This window comes from Protomyctophum parallelum (genome assembly GCF_964188405.1).
Source record: "Protomyctophum parallelum genome assembly, chromosome: 9".
Taxonomy (NCBI): domain Eukaryota; kingdom Metazoa; phylum Chordata; class Actinopteri; order Myctophiformes; family Myctophidae; genus Protomyctophum; species Protomyctophum parallelum.
In genome coordinates this window covers 23,388,675-23,410,975 of record NC_139706.1, presented here as the reverse complement: position 1 = coordinate 23,410,975, position 22,301 = coordinate 23,388,675, and the positions used below count along the sequence as shown (strand labels likewise).

Here is a 22,301-nt window from a genome sequence, read left to right as displayed (position 1 = left end):
AAATCCGCTGTCGTTTTGAACCTGAACTGGAAGCAAACTACAGAATCAGCCAAGTAGGCTAAAGTGGTTAACCTCAAGTAAACACGCAAAGCCAAACGTCATTTTCGGGGGTTAAGACCGCTGTCATGTTGAGTGAAAGGCACGTTTCATAACACCGTAGTCATTTTGGAGACGAGGGTACCAGAAGCAGCTGCTCTCCCTGTGGTTTCAGAGTGCAGAGTGCCACATGTCCAGACTGCAGTGGTGGAAAGTAACGGTTATGCTCATTAATGCTCATTAATCAACATTTCAGTTTTCACTTCCATGTAAATCTGCCAGAGTTAGCCATAAGCTAATTTACATCTGTAGTCCCTGAGCAGGCTCTTAAAATGGTAGTAAAACTAAACATACAATGACACATACAGTACAATACAATGCAATATAATACAGATAAAAGAAAGACAGAGTGTATAGTGTGCCAGCACACAACGCCATGCGTTGATGCCATGTGTGCATGTGCAAGCACCCAACACTATATCCATGCAAAAACACAATACAATACAGGTAAAAGAAAGACAGATAGTGTGCCAGCACACAACACCATGCGTTGATGCCATGTGTGCATATGTGCAAGCACCCAACACTATATCCATACAAAAAACACAATACAATACAGTACAATACAACACATGCATTTATTTTACTCCCCTGCAATTTGTCATTTATGATTTTACTTGTTACTTTGCAGATTTTGATTATTGATACAAAACATATATTAACCACGTACCACTAAGGCGTTGGCCAGTTGGCGTGTGGCATTGCGATCTGACGATGATACCTAGTACCTACACATCATAACGTTACGTGTTGGGCTAATTGTTTAGGAAACGGAGCACTAGTGCAGGGGTTCTCAACCCATGGTCGCCAAATTATTTTGGGGCTCCGACCCAAAAAAAAAAAAAAAAAAAAATCTGCAACTGAATGGCTGGAAAATGGAAATTAAGAGTTTACATAGTACATGTAGTACATGCATAAACTTTACTTAATGATTATATCTGGTTTCAGTATTCATTTATGATATATTTACTCTATTATTAACCAATTTTTTTGTTTTAAACATTATGTTGTAATTTAGCTATAAAAATAGCAGATCTACAAGCTCATAGCGCTTATGAGCTTGTAGGTCTGCTATTTTTGAAAAATCGTGAAAATATTTAATTTAAACATTTCCGGGGGTCCCCACTGAGCCACACACATGGAGAACCTCTGCGCTAGTGTGCAGCAGCAGGGCTCCTTTTCCCGCGGTTTCAGTCATCAGATTTGATTTGTCTTCGTTTTGTATGTCGGAATAAAAGTGAAGTTGAGATGGTGTGCTGTGCTGTGCTGTGCTGTGCTGTGCTGTGCTGTGCTGTGCTGTGCTGTGCTGTGCTCATCAGAATAGCCAGCAGCCTCACTGATTCCAACGGGTGTCAGTGTGTGTGTCTCTGTTGTTGCTGTGACAGGGCATCGTGGAGGAACATGATTAGTTTTCCATCAGGGGAGAGACAGCTTTTGGACGTCCCAAACTGCAAACTAATAAAGGGTGGGGGTGGGGGGAGGTAGATAAAGCTTCCGGACAGCAGGTTTGACTGTTTTTATAGACAAATCAATACAGTGATAGATGATGGAGAATAACTGTGTCTCTGGTGATAACCTACTGGGGGCTTTCACATCAACTATCTCTCTCTGGCACGCATCACGTCGCATCGCACGCACTCACACTTTCACTCTCACTTTCACACACACATACGTCCGAATTAATACAAGACATGAACAGATTACGTGCCATTATTGTATTTTTAATTGTGTGTGTGTGTGTGTGTGTGTGTGTGTGTGTGTGTGTGTGTGTGTGTGTGTGTGTGTGTGTGTGTGTGTGTGTGTGTGTGTGTATGTGTGTGTCTGCGTGTGTGTGTGTGTGTGTGCGTGTGTGTGTCTGCGTGTGTGTGTGTGTGTGTGTGTGCATGCGTGCGTGCGTGCGTCATAATAAGTAATGGTGTAAATCTCACAGTGTAAATCACCTTATGACCACTTTGACCAGAGGGCCAGTGTCAGGATCAATACTGTTCTCAGAGCCTGGTTCTAATTGGCCACATCAAACTGTGTGTGTGTGTGTGTGTGTGTGTGTGTGTGTGTGTGTGTGTGTGTGTGTGTGTGTGTGTGTGTGTGTGTGTGTGTGTGTGTGTGTGTGTGTGTGTGTGTGTGTGTGTGTGTGTGTGTGTGTGTGTGTGTGTGTGTGTGTGTGTGTGTGTGTGTGTGCGCCTGTGAGACTAGAGCCTGAACAAGACCAGACATACCGATAAAAATAAAATAAAAAACGAAACCAACACAAATAACATTTTGATAGATAAAAAGAGAATACATACATTTTATAAAAGATAGTTCATGTACTGTACAAGATGTGTGTCGCAATGAAATGGGTTTGTATATTAGCTATTTTTGGAAATGTTTGAAAACGTTTTCTTTTTTTGCCGTCCCACCTTTAACGGCATTCCCCAAATAGGGCCACCAAGTTAAAAGTTGTTAAAAGATAACCTTTTAAACAAAAAAAGAGGAAAATTATAATTAGCAATCTATGGACCAAAGTGATATATCAGTGGGCTGTAGTTCAAGCATTGGTGCATGACTTAGCACTACAAGGTTTTAAAGGTGTAGTGAAATGAAAAAGACGTTTTTCACACTTTTAGACCATATCCGTCCGTGGTCATTATATGGGCATACCTAACAATGGATGCCAAAAAAATGTGAAAATTCTCATTTCTGTGTGTTTTTATATCAAAGGTCCATAAAAACGATTGCATTATTTATTTATTAAAACGAAAACGTGCTGCGTGATGACGTGTAGAGATACACATCGATAAAAGCCAATAACAATGAAGCTCACCCGTTTAAGTCCCCATATCTGCGCCTCCGTCCATCACAGCTGCTACTGATTACAGAATACTCCGTTTTTATTTCCATTCCAGATAACATCCAGACAGTGTATTACTCGCTTTCAACTTAATCATCACGCTAGAATATGTATCTGAAAACATTATAGGGTAGAAATAAGCCACATAACAGTAAACTGGTTGTGCTGGCCGACCATATGATTTATAAACAAACACCACGCTGTTGCGCATAGCATTAGCTACCGTCCCTAGCTACCGTCCCATCGCCTGAAGGGATGCGACGCTCTGATTGGTTCAGAAACTTCAGACCGGTGTTTCATGTTGAAACACCATTTTCATGTTGTTCACCATTTCCGTTTCACTACACCTTTAAGGTTCTGTTCTTTATACTTACGTCTTGTGTACAGGTACACTTAAGAGTAAAAATGTTGGGCTCCATTGACATTGCAGCAGCATAGTAATAAAACGACAACAAAAGATAATGAAAAACTAAGTACTCTCTCTAACCAGCTGTCTGTCTGTCCACTGTACATGCACGCACGAACGCACGCACACACACACACACACACACACACACACACACACACACACACACACACACACACACACACACACACACACACACACACACACACACAGACAGAGAGAGAGTTTGTCAATGTCATAAAGATCAAAAATCGAATCAAATAAATAAATAAAGGGGCAGTGAAATGGAGCCTGGCTGTGTGGGCACATGTCGTACACATTGCAGATTGTTTATTTGAGCTTGTCTCAATCCATAAGCTATATTTCAGAGTGTGGCAGGGCACACAACATTCTTTAAGCAGAGAAATATGTCCCGAATCCCCAGAAAATTGGAGGAAATGAAAAGGAAATGTTGAAAGTGTTTGTGAACGGTGTTTTAAAAATAAATTAAACGCTGTCGAGCTGAGCTGTGTGCGGACTTCTCTCTTTTACATTTTATCTACCTATTGTCCAGCACCAGCAAGGGAGTCTATGTGCACTTTTTTAATAGGCTCTCATGTTGTTAGTTTATGAAGTTTATGAAAGGATGAACACTTTAATGAAGTTGTTCAGTTTTGTTTTTATTGTCAGCCCAGAGGGCTTGCAGCAACAACACAAAATACAGGTGTATGTATATACAGCTTCTATTTGATTAGAACCATCAGAAACACACATACAAACGTATGCATGCCGAGTTGGGCTCATTATAACTTTAACACCTCCGTGTTTTAGTATAACACCTCCGTAAGTGAAGTTATATGTCAAATACACGGTGCACGAAGTATTCTCTTGCCTGGTAATCTATTCAGCCGTTTGATAGCTGGATCGACAACAGGTTTTTTTTTAATCTTGGGTAATCTCACCCTGAGGGCAGTGCACTGGTCACTGATAGGCTTCAGTGTATTTCTGGTTTTATGATTGATGCTTTAAATCATCAATTCATTGAAAACAGTAACCTAAAACAGACTTCTATAACACTTTTTGGACAGGACAGCCGCTGCTGACCTTGTTGTGTGTGTTCTCATGAAGAATGGACACAACTAATTTAACTTTATCTATTCTTGAGTAATTGTTTTATCCCCCAAAATCAAAAAATACTAACTTGACCTTTTGGGACACACAAAAAAGTCAGTGTGTCCAAAATCATAGTTACTGCACTTTGCCTCAGTAGGGCAATTTATCGTTAACACCTCCCCAGTAATGATGCATGTTTTGTCACGACGACTCGCAGGTCTCAGTCTCGGAGCAGACGCAACCGCAGCCACAGCCGCAAGAGGAGCCGCAGCAGAGAGCGAGACCGCAGCCGACGCCACAAGGCCCGGGACAAGGACCGAGAGAGAGGCAAGGACAAGGACCGAGGACGAGACCAGGAGGACAAGACAAGACAGGACAAGAAAGACAAGGAAAAGAAAGACAAGGAGAAGAAAGCAGCGTAAGTAACAAGGGAGGAGCGGGTTCTTAGGGCACTTTTACGCACTTCACACATGCTTCACCTCAGAGACGCACACGCACGCGTGCACACACACAAACAGAGAAATGTGTCGGACGTTAACGAAATCATCAAATAGCACGGAGGTACACAGAAGCACAAAACGAGTAAAGTATGAATGTGGAGGTAAAGGCGGAACGTGGTTTCTGCTCCTTTGTCCCTCCATCCATCAATCCACCCTTCTGTCCATCTCTCCATCCATCTTCTGTCAACCTCTCTCCCTTGTTCTCAACTCCCTGTGCTGTCACATACTTATGCTGTGTTCACAGTTCACCTGCCCCGACAAAGGCTACAAAACCACCCAAGCGTGGTCGGCTACACTGTTGCCGATTAGCCTTTTCCTTTCTCTCGCACCATACCTCGTTTGCTTTTATCTATCGTTTCAATTATTTTGTTACAATAATAAACTAAAGGGTTGAAAAGAACATTACAAGCAGGACATGCGTGGAGATTGATGAGTGGAAATGGCAAAACAAAAACATATGATCGATTGCCAATTTCACCGTGTCATTGGAGCGCTGAAGAAATGTTGAAACCGGCTCATGTTTCTTGTAGCTTTTGGAGCTTGTAACGTAATGACAAGTGAGGGCCAGAGTCAGTTTGTATGCTCATGTTGCTGGCGTCCATTTTGTGTCATTTTGCGAGACAAGAGGCCCTAATGACGTGAGAAGAAGCACTGTAGATGATAGTGACTGTTAGGGATGTGTAAATGTGTCCAAAATGAAAATCGATTTGTATAATTCAATATTAACGATTAATCGATTAATCATTTTTTGGGGGGGGGGGGTCTTTTTTTTTTCTTTTTTTTTAAATATAATTTCCTTTTCTTTTTTTTTTATGAACCCTACAAATAAAAAAAGTCTTCCCCCCAAGGGGTACCTAAGTCAAAAAAGTCTGGGAACCCCTGATGTAGTTGATTAACAATAATTGTAACTCTTGAGAGTCAATAAGGGTCCATTTGGTTACTAACTCCATCTTTTAAATGAGGACCACTGGTGGTCCCTGGACCACTGTTTGATCCAATTGATCACCATAGCAACCCCAGCCTAGGCCTGATTAGGTAAATTCCCAACACCTGCTAAATCCTCCAAACCTGTATCTTGATTGGAATCAATCTCCACTCACACTCCTCTCAGTCATGCAGCCACACAGACCCATCCCAGGCACACTTTGGTAGGCCTAGCCCTGTCCTGTTTGGATGACAATATTGCCTTTCCAACAGATTTTCATTTATTTTTTAACAGAAAAAAAAAGAAAAACTATTATCGATTATTAATTTTCATAATCGATTTCGGGTCCTATCAACGATAATCGATTAATCGGACCCATCCCTAGTGACTGTGCCGCTCCGGTGCAATTGTCACTCGATGGCTTTATGCGTTGTTCTGGCCCTGTCGGCCCAGGTGCAATATGTCTGGGAGACATAATGTGATCCGCATGCATCTCCACTGACTCGGTGCCGGCCTAAGAATAAACAATAACACAATATCCACTTATGCAGCAGTTGGGGGGGCAAAAATAATGTGTGATGACCTCACTTTGGTCAAAGGCTGTAATAATCCAGGAACAACAGGTTCCAACTGTAAGCCCTCCCTCCCAGAGCTGCAGGTTCCTCCGGCGCGGGTCTAACGTCATCCGAGCTCACTCACACCGCTATCACGTCGCTATCCAGAACAGAAGCTCTTACTCCCACCCCCCTGTGCGCCACGCTGTAATGTGATTGGTGGCCACCGTAATGTGATTGTGGGCCAATTGTTTTGTCTGTCATATTGAACGGTGCAGTGCGTGGGTGTTCGGGAGTGGAGAGTAGGATAATGTGCTAACCAGAGATCCGGTCGGACAGACACGTACAGTAGCTCTTTGGACAGACTCCCTCAAAATGGACAAGGTCTAGGGCTAGGCTATATTTAGTATTATTTGGTTGGCGTTAGGGCTGTCAGTTCACCTCTATAATCCAATTCGAATTTCATTGCTTCATTATTTGTAATTTTCGAAAATATTCGAATATTTACATTGTTTATTTTAGCTCATATTTAGCCTATAATAATACACAGAATAACAACCCATTTTTTAATGCTTGCGCAAGTTGGTTACATTGTATTATTAGGCTACTGCCTACCGTCATTGCGACGCATTATCACGGGCCACGGCCCGGTTAAAAACGAGAATGATACACACCATGAACTGACCATAGACAATATCCCCTTTACAACTCTCTCTTTAGCCTATTAACCAAAATAAAGTCGCCACAATCGCCAGCCTATACACGTAGGACTGGACAGAAAGAGAGTGCAGAGAGTACAGACAATAATATGCCATACTATACTAGGCTGTTGCTCTGCGCTCTGATGCCTTCTCCACGCCGCATGAACAATAACAACTCCACGTGGAGTGGACCCACGACGACCCACATATGAATTAGATAATTTATAAGAAATGGCACGGCGGCCATCCTTGCAGGCAGTGACAGAATGAGAATCCTGTAGGCTGTAACCTGTTCATTTTGGGGGGCATCAAACAACAGCCTGTTGATGATGAATGATACTATGAAACTTAACAATTAATTAACTAGTACTCACCTAATGACGCCGCCACGGAGGATATAACATGTTTAACGTAATTCCAAAGTGTTTAGCCTACATTGTTTAAGTCATAGACGCATGCGGTTTTTATGAACTTTGGCTAAAAGCATGTTGTTATTATTATTCCACTACCACCCGCACCGGTAGACTGTCATGGTAGCTGGCTACAACCTGAAACAACTTCCTATTCCTCTTCAAAATAAAAGCTACTTGTAACAATACTTTTATTTCTTAAGTGAACTACAGGATGTAGTAGACGCAGGATGTATAGTGGATAAATCACACAGAAGGCAGGAGAAATAAACTCCGCAGGCAGTCGGGGCTTTATTATTTTTTAAATCTTGCCAACAGAATGAACAGGGATAATAAATGATAAAAGCTCCATTCGAATGGCAATTATTTTAATTTAGCTTTCGAATATATATATTTTTTTTAATATTCGAATTTCTTTCATATTATGAAATTCGTTCTGACGGCACTAGTTGGCGTGTGCGTGTGTACCACATGGGCTCTAATTCCTGAGAGAAAGTCGCCGGTTTGATTCCCAGCCGGTCGGAAACCATTTGCTGCTTGCTACTTCTCTGTTCTCATTCCGCCTGTCTCCTGTCTGTCTCTCTGTGACTATCGAATAACGTAGGCTCAATTAACTATAAAAAAAGGCTAGTGCCCATCCATATTTCATTAAACAAGAATGACTGTCATAACTGCCAGGTGCAACAAGCTCTTGTAGCGCCTGTTTTTGTTTGTTCCCGACGTTCTTTTGTTGGTTCAATCACTGTGTTTTGTTATGGTTGTCCTTGAACTCCAGTTAGCTCCTAACATTAGCCTCTGTTAGCTTCTGTTGCCTCTCGCTCCGCGTCGCTGCGTTCCGAGTGTGGGTTTTAATGCCGTTCAGACTGCCATTGGCTTAGGAGGCAGCCAATCATAGGTTGCTAGTAAGGTCGCCAGGAGGTAGCCAATGATGGCTAGGTCGTCACTAAGGTCGTCACTAAGGTCGCCATTAAAGTTGTCTTTACGTTCGTCAGTAGTGGTGGGTGCAAATGTACTCCAGGTGCTTTTCAAGCACCTGGCAAAAAGGTATGAATTAATTCTTCAACCAAATATCACCCTCCCCTCCCGGCTTCCCTCCCCTGACCACGGGCCAATTGTGTTTGTGTAGAAGACTCTTGACAAAGCCGGATCCACCACGGTGGATTTGAACCCACAACCTCCACAGAGATGGGCACGCACTTTACTGCTGCGTCGCCCGAGCGCTATGCAGTTCATTTTTAACGGCGACAACACAGAGCTGTAGATGAATTGGTGTCATCTTTAATCACGGTAATCAATTCATCTAGGATGGATATTGGATACGGAAGAAGATAATCAGTCTGGGATCTGTTATGGTTGATTCCTCAAGGTCAATGAGCCAAGTTGAATAGACGGAAGGACTAAAACAGCCTGGGTACCCAGCAGTGGTGGAGAGTAGGGCTGACCCAAAAAAATCGATTAATCGACGTTCAATCGATACGCACAGGAATCGATTTTTAAATTTTGAATCGAATAGTCATTAAAAAAAACGCTTTTGGTCCGCGAGACGGCCCCATTTGGTCCGTGAGCCATGCTTCCGCCTCGCAGCACCTCTTTCCCCGTGTTAAAAACAAGGAAGTCAACTGAACAGTGCAGCTGCAGTCCCAGGAGCCAGGAAAAATAAATCGAAAGTGTGGTTGCATTTTAAAATACCCTATTTGATGAAAATATAAACTTCACAGATTATAGATCACTTGGAATAATAACAATCTGTTGAGTATTGCCTGAATAATGCCACTATAAAATCTCAACTTTTATCGATGCGCCATTGTTGCGCTGAGAACCTTGTGGAGCCTGGCGGTGTACCTATACTTGTGAGGACCTGCTTGGATTCACATTGTCAGTGCGCGCACCGAAAATTCAAAGATCTGCAATCTCATGCACTGCGTTGTGCATATTGGCTGAGTATAATGGCACGAATGAAACTAGGCCTATAGATTTATTTTGGCGATGCGGATAATTGATTTTGCGTTGCCAGCGATATCTTTTTTTTTTTCTTGTCTGAAGACTGACCTGTTCCATCACTGTGAACTGCAGCAGAGCAGCTCCTACAGACCCAGACCAAATCTCTACTGAAATCACACCTTTTCTCTTTGGCATTTAATTGCACCTGATCGTAGGCCTACAGCACTTTGGTCAGCTTTTATTGTTTTAAATGTGCTATATAAATAAAGTTTGATTTAGGCCTATATTGGAGCAGGTGCTGGCAAATAACTATAATTACTGTAATGCCATGCAGTGAAGTTGCGCAAATGTCAACTCAATTGGCAAGCGGAGCTGCAGTCTGCAGCACAATGACTGCAGATCTCTTCTTAAAGTTTACTTATTATGGTTTACTTTCAACCATAAACCATAATATGATTGACAAACCTTGGATTATAATTCTTCATCGACCAACAGCGCATGCAGCATGACTATGAGGTAATTTAACTATGTGGGATTTCTCCATCGGCATCGCATGTCGATAAAAAGAAATGGGATTTCACTAGTGGCATTATTCAGGCAATACTCAACAGATTGTTATAATTCCAAGTGATCTAAAATCTGTGAAGTTTATATATTTTTTCCCATACGCACACTCACAGTCACATTAACTTTATGATCAATCAAATCAACCGTGGTTGATTTTATTTCTGACAAGTGTCAGGCTTGAAGAGTTCATTCATGTTACCGTTCGTTTACAATTGACAGAGGAGTTTGGATTATATATATTTTTATTTGATGGAGAGGTAATGCCTGTTTCAGGCACTGTTTAATTGTTAAAGGTATTATGACATTATTTATAACATAGTTTTAACAACATTAAATGTCTTGGCCATGGTCCTTCAAACGTGTCTAAAAAGTTTGAACACTCAACTCCACTCCAGTATTTCTTGCCAGGAGTTTTTGTGTATGTGTAATCTGCATCCTGAGAAGGCATGGAAAAACACATTCTTTTAGCCTGTAGATGTCGGTAATTCCCCCTTTCCTGTCAACCCAAGATGCGCTTCTTTGACAACTTGGTAGGAACGTCACCGTCGAAGCGTCGAAGATCGAAATAAATTTATATCGAAGCGTCGATCATCAAAAACGTAATCGAAGGTCAGCCCTAGTGGAGAGTAAGTACATTTACTCAAGTACTGCGCTTAAGTACACTTTTCAGAGTGTTTCCAATGTTCACTTCAGTACTTTTACTTCTACTCCACTAAATCTCAGAGGCAAATATTGTTCTTTTACTGCACTACAATTATTTGAAAACTAGTTTCTAGTTGCTTTGTAGCTTTTTCTTATTATTTTATAAAACAAAAAGACATTCTCTTCAGCCCTATACATACAGTACTAATATACAACAGTGGAATATCAATATAATGAATGTACTATAGTGCTATGTCTACATAAAATGCTATCTAAGTTAGATAAGTTGAGCCTTTGCATATACGCCTGTAAGGTCGTCAAGTCTAGGGCAAGTGCTACGGGAAGTGATACGGGCTAAGATGGAGTCTGAAGAGGTGGGTTTTCAGACTACGGCGGAAGATTGAGTGAGTCTGCAGTTCTGATTGCAATTGGCAAGTGCATTCCATAGTTTTGGAGCTAGAAGGGAGGAGAGTTTGGGACGTGTGGAGCGTTGTCCAGGCGTTTTAGTGAAGGTACTTCCAGCTTCCCTGCTCCCCTTGATACTTTTACTTTTAATGTGAGTATCTTTTCCACCACTTACTTACTTACTTATCCCCATTACGCCGGCTGGCGCATAGGGCAGCAACAAAGTTCCTCCACTTGCATCTGTCTTTGGCCATCTTCTCTATGGTCCCCCAGCTCTGATGTTGTAGCTGGAGCTCCTTCTCGATCGTCCTACGCCATGTCGTTTTGGGCCTGCCTTTCTTTCTCTTTCCTTCTGGGGTCCAGTGTAATGCGACTCTTTGGATCGCGCCGATGTCCATTCTGAGCACATGGCCAATCCAGGTCCACCTGCGTTTATTGATTATGCTGTGCATGTTGTCTTGTTGGGTTATGTTGAGGAGGTTATTGTTTGAGATGGTCTTGGGCCAGAATATGTGCAGAATCTTTCGCAGGCATGATGTGTGGAAGGTGGATAGTTTATGGATGTCATTTTCTGTTGTTTTCCAGCATTCTGCGCCGTACAGTAGTGTTGAGAGTACGCAGCTTTGGTAGATCCGGAGTTTTGTTTTTGTGCTGTATTGTTTTGATTTCCAGATTTGCTTAAGTCTTATGAAGGTTGTGTATGCTTTGTTGATCCGGTTTTGAATGTCTTTACTAGCTCCCCCATCGTGGTGAATGATGCTTCCAAGGTATGTGAAGTTATTTGTATTCTCCAATACCTGCTCCTCTATTGTTATGTGTTGGTGTACTGGTGTTAATGGGCATGATTTTGGTTTTATTGATGTTAACGATCAGTCCGACTTGTTGGCCATAGTGTTGGAGTCTGTCTGTTTTTTCCTGAATATGTGTGTGTGTATGTGACATAAGGGCGAGGTCATCCGCAAAGTTAAGGTCTTCAATGGTGGAATGCAGGGTCCATCGTATCCCTCTTGCCTTGTCTTCCGTGGCTCTCCTCATGACCCAGTCTATTGCAAGATTGAAAAGTAATGCTGACATCACACATCCTTGGCGCACTCCGGATTGTACATCAAAGCTGGTGATGCTTGTTCCCACAGTGCAAGAAAAGCCAGTATAGAATTGTTGTATGATTTTAACTATGTGGGAGGGGATTCCATAGCTTCTCATGATCTTCCAGAGACTATCGCGATGGATGCTGTCAAAAGCCTTCTGAAAGTCAACGAAGTTTATGTACAGCTGACGTTGCCATTCACTGCACTGCTCAATGATGTTCCTGAGAGTGAATATCTGGTCAACGCATCCCTTTCCTCTCCTAAAACCGGCTTGTTCATCGCAAAGTACTTTATCAACTGCTGGTGTAATACGGTGTATGATGATTTTACAGAATATTTTGCTAGGAACAGAAAGAAGTGTGATGCCCCTCCAGTTGTTACAGTCAGATAATGCTCCTTTCTTTGGAACCTTAACGATAACTCCTTTTGTCCAGTCCGATGGTATCTTCTTTTCCACCCAGATGTTGGTGTATAGTGGGAGTAGGATGTTTGCGGCTAGCTCTGGATCGACTTTAAAGAGTTCTGCGTTTAGGTTATCGGCACCTGGGGATTTTCCGTTTTTGAGTGATTTAATGGCTTTGATTATTTCTACTTTTGTTGGTGGGTTGATGTTAATGTCCAGATCTTCTACAGCTTCTTGTGTTTCTATTGGGTGTAGAGGGGGATCTCTGTTGAGAATCTCTTTGAAGTGTTCTGTCCAGCGATCTTCTTGTTCTTTTTCTGTGGTGAGTAATTGTCCTTGTTTGCTTCTGATATGTTGGATGTTTCTGAATTTTCTTCCACATATCAGGTTAGTGATTTTGTATACTGTTCCTTGTTGGTTATGGGATGCTGCTTCTTCAGCTGTGCTTGCCAGCTCTTCTAGGTAGGCTCTCTTGTCCCTCCTTATTAGGCTTTTCACCTGCTTGTTGGTATTGCGGTACTGGACTTGCAGTTCTTGCTTGATCCTGGATTATTTGGTGTTGTTTATTCTGGATTTCAAGTTCCTTCTCTCTTCAATAGCCTTCCATGATTCACTACTGATCCATTCTTTATGCTGTTTTTTCCTGTGTCCAATAGTTTTCTTGCTGGTTTCTTTGTATGTTTTGACAATATTTTCCCAATGCTTGTTGACGTCAGTCTCGCCTACATCATCATTGCTCGAAATACTGGAGAAAGCTTGGTATCTGTTCTGGAGTTGTATTGTGAATTTCTTCTTTATTGATGGGTCTTTCAACATGCAGACAGCCAGACATAAAATCTTGGGGACCCTTTGGGTGTCGGTCCTGCTCTTTTCAGCTTCAGTTTGATGTCGGCTGTGACAAGGTGATGGTCACTGGAGACATCTGCTCCTCTTCTCACTTTGACATCTCTCAATGAGCTTCTCCATTTGCCATTGATCATCAAGTGGTCAATCTGGTTCTGGTCTTTCCCATTTGGTGAGAGCCATGTCAGTTTGTGGATGTTCTTGTGGGGAAACAGAGTGCCTCCAATAACCATGTTGTTTGATGTTGTGTTTCCACCACTGGTACCCACTAATCTTCAAAGGGAATTTAAACCATCACACGTTTGGCTAACATAATACAATTCTCTTTTTTTAACTACCAGAATATATGAATGAAAGTTCCATATATTCAGTGCTGGTATTTTGTGTATGAATAAATGGCCATGTTGATGCAAGATTTATTCATAACAGACAAAGAGTATGAAATCTCAGTGGGTGAGCAAAGACAGTTATTTATTTGAAAGGAAAGGGATTGTATATTATATTTGCAGCTATTACACATTGCCTTTATTTCTTAGATCAGTATCACAGCAAACAAATAAAAGTAACCGTGCAAATGGAAGGCCATGCATTATGTCTTTATTTTCTTATTTAGACTTCAATATCCTTTAAAACCGATAGGAATCTCGCACCTTTATCTCTGACCCCGCTTTAGAGTGTGTGTGTGTGTGTGTGTGTGTGTGTGTGCGCGCGCGCAGTTCATGTGTGTCTACCCGTGGCAGTTTATTTTTACTGCTCATAACGTGTGTTTTGGAAAGTTATTTCCTAAAATAGGGATGTTTCCAGGCTAAACGTGGTTAAAATGTCTTCCTTTCTAAGCGTTGAGTCAATGACAGGCCGGTTTCTGTGTGTCGCATTATTCACACCCAAATGTCTTCAGACCTCAAAGTGACTTCTAACTGGAGTTTTGCTGCCTCTCAGTCTGACATGCACCACTTCTACTTCTAGCTCAAGACAGGTGGAGGGAACACTATGTTTTAGTCTTATGTAAAACAATGCAGTCTTGTCTTCTGGCTGTCTCTCTGACAAACCTCCTCTCCTCTCTCCTCTCTCCTCTCTCCTCTCTCCTCTCCTCTCCTCTCCTCTCCTCTCCTCTCCTCTCCTCTCCTCTCCTCTCCTCTCCTCTCCTCTCCTCTCCTCTCCTCAACAGTGCAGGAGAAGGGAACTCTTTATTCAAGCTCCCGTTCCCACCTTGCCCCCCCCCTCTCTCACTCACTCACACACACACACACACACACACACACACACCCTTCTGTCATTTACATCCAGGGTGCAGGAGTTGGGGTGCACTGGGGTGGGGGGGTGGCGGGGTTAAGGAAGGGGCTTTTTTAGATTCTGTCAGGATGAAAGAGGGGCCCCCCTCACAGGAGCACGCTGACATATGCTGTGTGTGTGTGGTGTTGTCATCATTAAACATTTAACACACTGCTCTGGTATGACAGCAGGCAGCGTGCTTCTCTGGCTGCATGTTTTCATGCAACATTTATTGAAAAAGACGAGACGTTGTTAAGAGATCTTGTTGCCTTTCACCCATGGCAAAGGCTAAGTGGCTGATTGTTGGCATGCTAACGCGCACGTGTGTATGTGTGTGTGTGTGTGTTTACTCGGGCTCATCTATAGTGTCGAGGGTCATCTTTGCTCTGTGTAATTATCTGGGTCTGTGTTTATAGAGGAATCCGACTAGTGTCACATGAATCAATGTTTGTTTTTCTGTGTAAGATTTGCTCCATTGTCCACTTAAGCCCTACTACGCGTATTTATATATTCGTCATCGTACGATGAGTTGTGACAAATGGCCAACCTATAAGCTCACAATGCAACGCACGAGGCTGTAGATTGGCTTTTATGAAAATGTTCAATGACTTTCACAAAATAGCGATGCCAGGTTGGAAGTGGAAGTGGAAATGGAGATGTTTTAAATCCATTTTAAATGTGCATGCACGCACGCACGCACGCACGCACGCACGCACGCACGCACGCACGCACGCACGTACATAGAGCAGAACAGAGCAGATCAGATGGGTGTGGATGGAGTGGTGTGGTGATTGTGTGTGACGGGGCTTAGTGATTACCTGGCTACTCTTGGAACAACACCTTGGTCTTTTCCTTTCTCTCTCTCTCTCTCTCCCTCGCCACTAGCCTCCCTGCAGGCTCCAACTTTAAAGCAGGACAGAGGAATAGTGTGCGTTCAGTAGAGAAGTCTCTTCAAAGTGTTGACCTTTCCTCGCTGATCTCTCCATGATGGATCAGTGAGGCCTGCTGCACTGGTGGAGCTCTGTCCAATTAGGATGAACTCTACGTACATCTCTCTCTCAATCTCTCTCTCTCGCTCTCGCTCTCTCTCTCCGCCAGCTCAGTAAGACAGTGAGTGTGAGAGAGCCCCGCCCACTGTACCCCTGACACTGCGTGCCAGTCTCGTGGGCACTAGTTGTGTGGCAGCAGGGTCAAAGGTTAGGACTAGCTAAAGAATCCCCCCCTCCCCTCCACTCCACCATGGCAGCGGTCACTTATCTTCTGACCATGCAGGTTAGCTACAGGGTCTAAAATCCATTCAAACTGCCAGAGCATCTTCTGGGTTTTCTTTTTGTTAAAAGAAAAGGGAAAACAAAGAAAATGCTGCTAGTGGTACAACAACTGTGCTAAGACAATACGATTTAACAAGATAATAACCAGTAAGACACCTAAGGGCGAGAAGTGCACGCATCCGCCTCGTTGACGGCAGACTGCTGGGTGAGCGCTGGCGCTATGGTATGGGGGGTTATCAACATGGAATGAATTATGTACTGGCCATATATGGAGCGTGTCTTGAGTGTACAGGGTTTGATGAGGTCAGATCAACATATGGAATGTCAGAACAGGTCAGCTCCCTACATGGAGATCTAAGGGTGGCAGCGGGGACATTCTCTTGAGTGCCTTAATTTTCGGGCTTGTTGAGAACTCTAGTTTTCGCCGGCTGCCGGCCTGTGACGCCCGTCTAGAGTTTGAATAGACAGGTATCAGTCGAAAGAGAGACATCGAAGAGGAAGGATGGGTGGCGTAGGATCACCATATAGAATGTCAGAACAGGTTCTGACATATATATATATCCATATATGGAGATCTAAGGGTTTGAGGTCTGAGGTATAATAATAATAAAAAAACAAAAATACATCGCATGGATGCACCTGGGACGTATCCTCAGTGATGTATCCCCAGCCCCTCCTACGTCTCACCAGGTCCACTCCTGCTCTCACCAGGTCCAGCCCCTGTGCGTTGCACCAGACTCCCAGCACCAGGCACTTTATTCAGGAATGGTGGATTCTCGAGCCGCAATGGTCCTGCAGGCTCCACCTTGCCCTTGGTGGTGCCGCAATGGATCTAATTAAATAAAATAGTAAGTAAAATATGAAAAATAAAAATAAAATAATAACCTTTTTTTAATCATATCTTTGCAGATATGATTAAAAAAAGCGCCTAAAGCATGTATAGTAAAAGTATATGTACATGTAGTCTTTAGTAGCAATAGGGAATGTGTAGAATAAGCATGAGGGAGATAATTAGAAGGCTGTGTGCAGAAAGTGCAGAAGGCATAACATCATTTTCACTTGTCCATGTACATATGGGGCTTAAGTGGTTGGCGTATAGCTGTTTAGTTGCTGGCTTTACTTGACATTTTCATCTACAACGAGCCCTCCCAACGTCTGGAGAGAATGTGATTGTTTGGTAATTCCTCTCATTAGCGAGCCTCTCTCCCCTGACAGGCTGAACACACAACACACACACCGGGTCCCGGCTCGGCCTGCGGGCCTGCTGGGGTTTTTAGCTACATACAACCCTGCTCCGCTGGCTCAGCCTTAACCTTCTGCACGCCTAGACGCTGTGAGGCACAGCGCACAAAACTTGACAAGATACCACGCACGCACGCACGCACGCACTCAGCTGTTGGTTTAGTTTCTCACTCCCGTATACTTGCTCCACTCCAAGGAAATGACTGTCTGTTTCTTTGCCTCGGTTGAACATCTATCGGCTCATTAGTGTTGGTAATACACAGAGAAAAAGTGCGTGTGCTTGTGTGTGTGTGTGTGTGTGTGGCTTCAGCCTGCAGCATGCTATGTGTCCATTGGGAGGGATGTGTATGGGTGGTGTGGATGGCACTACTGGCATCTTTTAACGTGCGTGCGTGCGCGGTGTGCGCTAGTGTACGTGTGTGAGTGCACATTGCTGGACTACTCCAGGCGGTGTCTGTCTTTGGGTCCAGAGACGAGGCACAGAGACTTCAAACATGGTCCTCGGAAGAGTTAGGATGCACACGCATTGACTCAAATCAATGAGGTGTGTGTGTGTGCGCGCTCGCGTGTTGTGTGTGTGTGTGCGTGCGTATGTACGTGTGCGTCTGTGTGTGCATAGGCTAGCACCTTGGCCAGGAGCGTGTGTGTGTGTGTGTGTGTGTGTGTGCGTGCGTATGTACGTGTGCATTTGTGTGTGCATAGGCTAGCACCTTGGCCAGGAGCCTGTGTGCGTGTGTGTGTGTGTGTTTTTCTGTGGTTCTGTGGGTGCTCTACGTAGAGCATGGGGATGCACAAGGGAGGGTAAAATAGGAGTGATCCCCGCCTGCAGATGGGCCACAGTTTACACACACACACACACACACACACACACCATTGCACGTACAGGTGTGCACACACACATACACGCTGTGTTTTTTGTTCTTCTCTGCCCCGTGGCTGTGTAGAGTAATTTAGCTGCGTTTTTTTTTTACCTTCGATAATGAGCAGAGACAATGTTTGCCTACACAAACTCAAACCCCCTGAAGATGCATGCACACACACACACACACACACACACACACACACACACACACACACACTCGCGGCCAGATTCAGCAATGGGGACGTGTTTTTGAGAAGGTGGACTGTTCTCTACTAATTACGAGACGTATTTGTAAGACAATGCATTGTTTCGTGTTAGGTGGAGACTCAGTAGTCAAAGCCCCCCTAAAAGCAGCTTCAGATTCAACTTTATTCTCACATCACACACGTTTACAAGATGCAAACGCGTGGGTGATGTTCTCCCACATACCAGCCTCCCATCGTTTTACCACTTCCAATAAGAGGGTAAAGACTAGAGAACGCCATGGAAAACAAAGTCAGATATCAAGGCAGCACAATGTCAAATATCAGTAATATCGCACGAGCGATGTCAAACACATAACTGTACTGTACAGTACACAAGGTGCATGGTTAAACAGTCTTGTAACATGAGGCAGATGTGAGGCTTCCATGCACACACAGAGAGAAACATTTGCGACAAGATAAAAATAGCAGCAGATATAAAGTTATTGAATTGAATCACAGTCCCTTGTGCGTGCTTAAAGCTGCAATAAAATGAGGCAAAAACACTTCTAGTGCAAGTAGAGCGAGTAATGCATTTACAGCCAGTGTAATAGCAAGTGGAATGCTAGGGGAGTGTGCTGGGTGGTATAACCACCTATTGGTCACACATACTCAGTGGATGGGAGCTTGTCGTGAGTTTGTACTATAGATCTGATCCCATTTTTTGGGGGGACAAATTCCCTCCCTCTAACGCTGTAGTATTATCAAGTAGGGCGTTGATCCGCTTAAGTAAAAATATGGAGATCAGAGGTTTCTGCCCGACAGCAACGATATCTTCCCGACCGTCCCTACTAGACACAGAGGGACTCGGACCTTCTGAACCATCCTGAAAAGTTTCAAGATCGAGTTAATTCCCCGACTGCACACACACAAGGTCACCTCTGTGTCGATTTAATTTAGGTTTAGGTTTTGTTGTGTCACATGGAACTTTCTCCAGACATCAACAGCTAATGATGAGAGACAACATCCACCGAAAAGACAGGAAAATACACCTCCTTTGTTAGGGTGAGAGTTGACTAAGAAATTCTGTTAATGCCTGAGGGTATAACCTCACTCGCTCTCTCTCTCTCTCTCTCTCTCTCTGTGTGTGTGTGTGTGTGTGTGTGTGTGTGTGTGTGTGTGTGTGTGTGTGTGTGTGTGTGTGTGTGTGTGTGTGTGTGTGTGTGTGTGTGTGTGTGTGTGCGTGTGCGTGCGCACATGGAGAGAGAGGTCTGGCCATCCGTAATCACTGGAGAGACACCCTGAGTGAGCGATAGAGAGCTGTGACAATCCACTTAACGTGCTCTGTAATCTGTTTAGCCATTTAGTGAGTAGTTAAACGAGGACCCAAACGTGCACAAGCAGACACACACACACACGGCCTGCACACTTGCTTTAGGGGTACACACAGGACAGTGCACACAGAGCTGTAACAGTTTTCAATCTGTGTGTGTGTGTGTGTGTTAACTTGGGTGCGTGTGTGTGTGTTAACTTGGCTGTGTGTGTGTGTGTTAACGTGGGTGTGTGTGTGTGTGTGTGTTAACTTGGGTGTGTGTGTGTGGCTGCCGTAGGCATTGAGGGTAGCCAGCCCTGGAGGGTGATGACAGAGACCAGACCCCGCCAAATAGAATATCCCCCAATCCAATTACCCTGCCCTTCTGTTTCATTCCCTCTATCCCTCCGTTTGTCCATCCCTCTGCTTTTCACCATCTTCAATCCTCTCTCCTCTCCTCTCCTCTCCTCTCCTCTCCTCTCCTCTCCTCTCCTCTCCTCTCCTCTCCTCTCCTCTCCTCTCCTCTCCTCTCCTCTCCTCTCCTCTATGCCAGTCAGCGTTGGCAGTCCAGGGCTGCTGTTAAAAATGGCTGGCTCCCATCCCCCCCCCTCTCTCCTTCTTTATGGATCAGAAAGGGGATGCAGGCAGGATTATGAGCAGCAGCAGCAGGTTATGAACAGCAAACATGACAGGCCAGCTCCCATTTAGGTAGGGTTATGTAAATTCACTTGTCGACAAAATCTGTTTCTCTGCCTTGAGTATTTGCTGCCTCTCTTTCTCTCTTCTCTCTCTCTCTCTCTCTCTCTCTCGTTCTCTCGGTGGAAAAGGCCGTTGTAGAGTTTGGTTTGGGCAGAGCGAGGTAGTGTGTGTGTGTGTGTGTGTTATGGAGAATGATGTGTAAAAGTAAAAGAGACATGTCGTTGATGTTTAATTTTCTCCAGACTCCAACACTTATTCATCTGCACCGGTGGCCTAGGGAAGGTGTTGACTTAAAGTCTTCATTAGAGTGAGAGAGAGAGAGAGCGAGAGATAGAGAAGATATGTTTTGGATTGAGACTCGAGAGAGGCCCTTTTTTTACAGATAAATAAAAGTGAAGTACAGATCAAATAAAAAAGTGGCACGGCAGAAGAGATATGAGAGAACGCGTGAACGATGGAATAGAATAGATGAAACGTCATGAAAGCACGAAGGAGACGAGATGAGTAAAGAGCTTCTCAGATTCAGGAGTCTTTCTCGTTACATCGTATTATACAAGTGTGCGGGAGTACAGTTCTTGGGCTCTTTGGCTCCTCAACATCGCCGCGATGAGAGGAAAACAGCTAAACAATATACCTCACGATAACAATAGAAATAGCAGTAACACATAGTACAAAATGTATAATACAAGAACAGCTGCACATTGTAAGTTGGCTTTGTTAGGTGCTGTGTGTGTGTGTATGTGTGTGTGTGTGTGTGTGTGTGTGTGTGTGTGTGTGACTGTGTGTGCGCGTGCGTGCGCATGTGACAGGCTGTGTCTATTGTTCATAACAAGCCTGGTTGCTTGGTCTAGAAAGCAGTCCCAGAGCTGCATGGTCTGTGGGCCTTGAGGCTATACAGTGCCTCACATAGCAACTGAAAAGGTCCATGGTTTGGGTGGCTAGGGTCTTATCCTAGCCACCCACAGGCTTTGCTGACACGCTGTCCGATATATAGAGGAAGCTCTGGGCGGTCCATATAGTCCATATAGCACTCTGTGCGGTCCAGTGCAATTCCCATGCCAGGCGGTGGTTCATTTTGGTGGGTGGTGGAGCAGTGGTTGGAACTGCTTGTTCCCAATGCTGGACTCTGTCTGCCATCGTCCCAGATGCCCTGTTTGTGTAGGGATGCACGCTTAATCGGAATAAGCCATATCGGTATCGGAATGGTCTCAAAATAATACAGATTATTTAATCGGTTTTCACCAGCAAAAAATACTTTTTTTTTACAGGCGTTGGGCACTATTTTAAAGTGATGCTTAAAGTGAATGTCACATCGAGTGGCAAAGCAACATGCAAAGTGAGTTTAACATTGTTTAACGTTGTTTAATGCAATCAGATAGGACGTTTCTGTTTGGATTATGGCCTATCAAGGCCAGAAAGTAGTTTTTTGCCACTCTGTAGGCATTCCTGCATAACTTCCGGGTTTGATGATGATTGTCACGCACATACTCTCCAAGGCTTGTTTTCATTGTGGTCCTGTATAATATTGGAATCGGTCAGAATCGGTATCGGGGGCAGATATGACCCTGCAAATAATCGGAGATGGGATATCGGTCATAATTTCATAACCGTGCACCCCTATTGTTGTGTGAACGCGGACGAACTTGAAGCTGCCGACTGTTTCTATAGACGCGGTCCAGCCCTCATCTCCTCTTGTAGTTCCACCATCATCAGCTCCTTGGTCATGCAATTGACCTCTGACCCCCTCCCTCCCCCTCACGCTTGGACAGAAATACAGCTCTGTATAGCTCTCTGCTAATGGCATTGATCAGTATAGCAGCATTCAGCTCTCTCAGATTGGGCATTGCACACACACGCACGCACAGTCACACACGCACAGGGCTGGCTTCATCAGTCGCCCAGTGTGTGACGGCGGGACACACAAAATCCTATTTCTGTGATAAAAACCTGCTCTAATGCACACACAGAGTCATGGCTGACAGAGTGTGTACTATCTGCTCCCGCATCAGAGCTGTTTGTGTGTGTTTACCAAGCTGTGTGTGTGTGGGGGGGCGGGAT

The 22,301-nt window shown here is 44.0% G+C and overlaps 1 protein-coding gene across 1 annotated transcript in view; it reads left to right on the top strand.

Annotated features, from left to right (window-relative positions):
- Positions 1-22,301, top strand: part of rsrc1 (arginine/serine-rich coiled-coil 1) — a 222,124-nt gene that overhangs the window by 53,290 nt on the left and 146,533 nt on the right. The window contains exon 4 of the mRNA XM_083772722.1: positions 4,642-4,842. Coding sequence (XP_083628848.1) covers positions 4,642-4,842 — 201 coding nt within the window. The remainder of the gene's footprint in view (positions 1-4,641; positions 4,843-22,301) is intronic.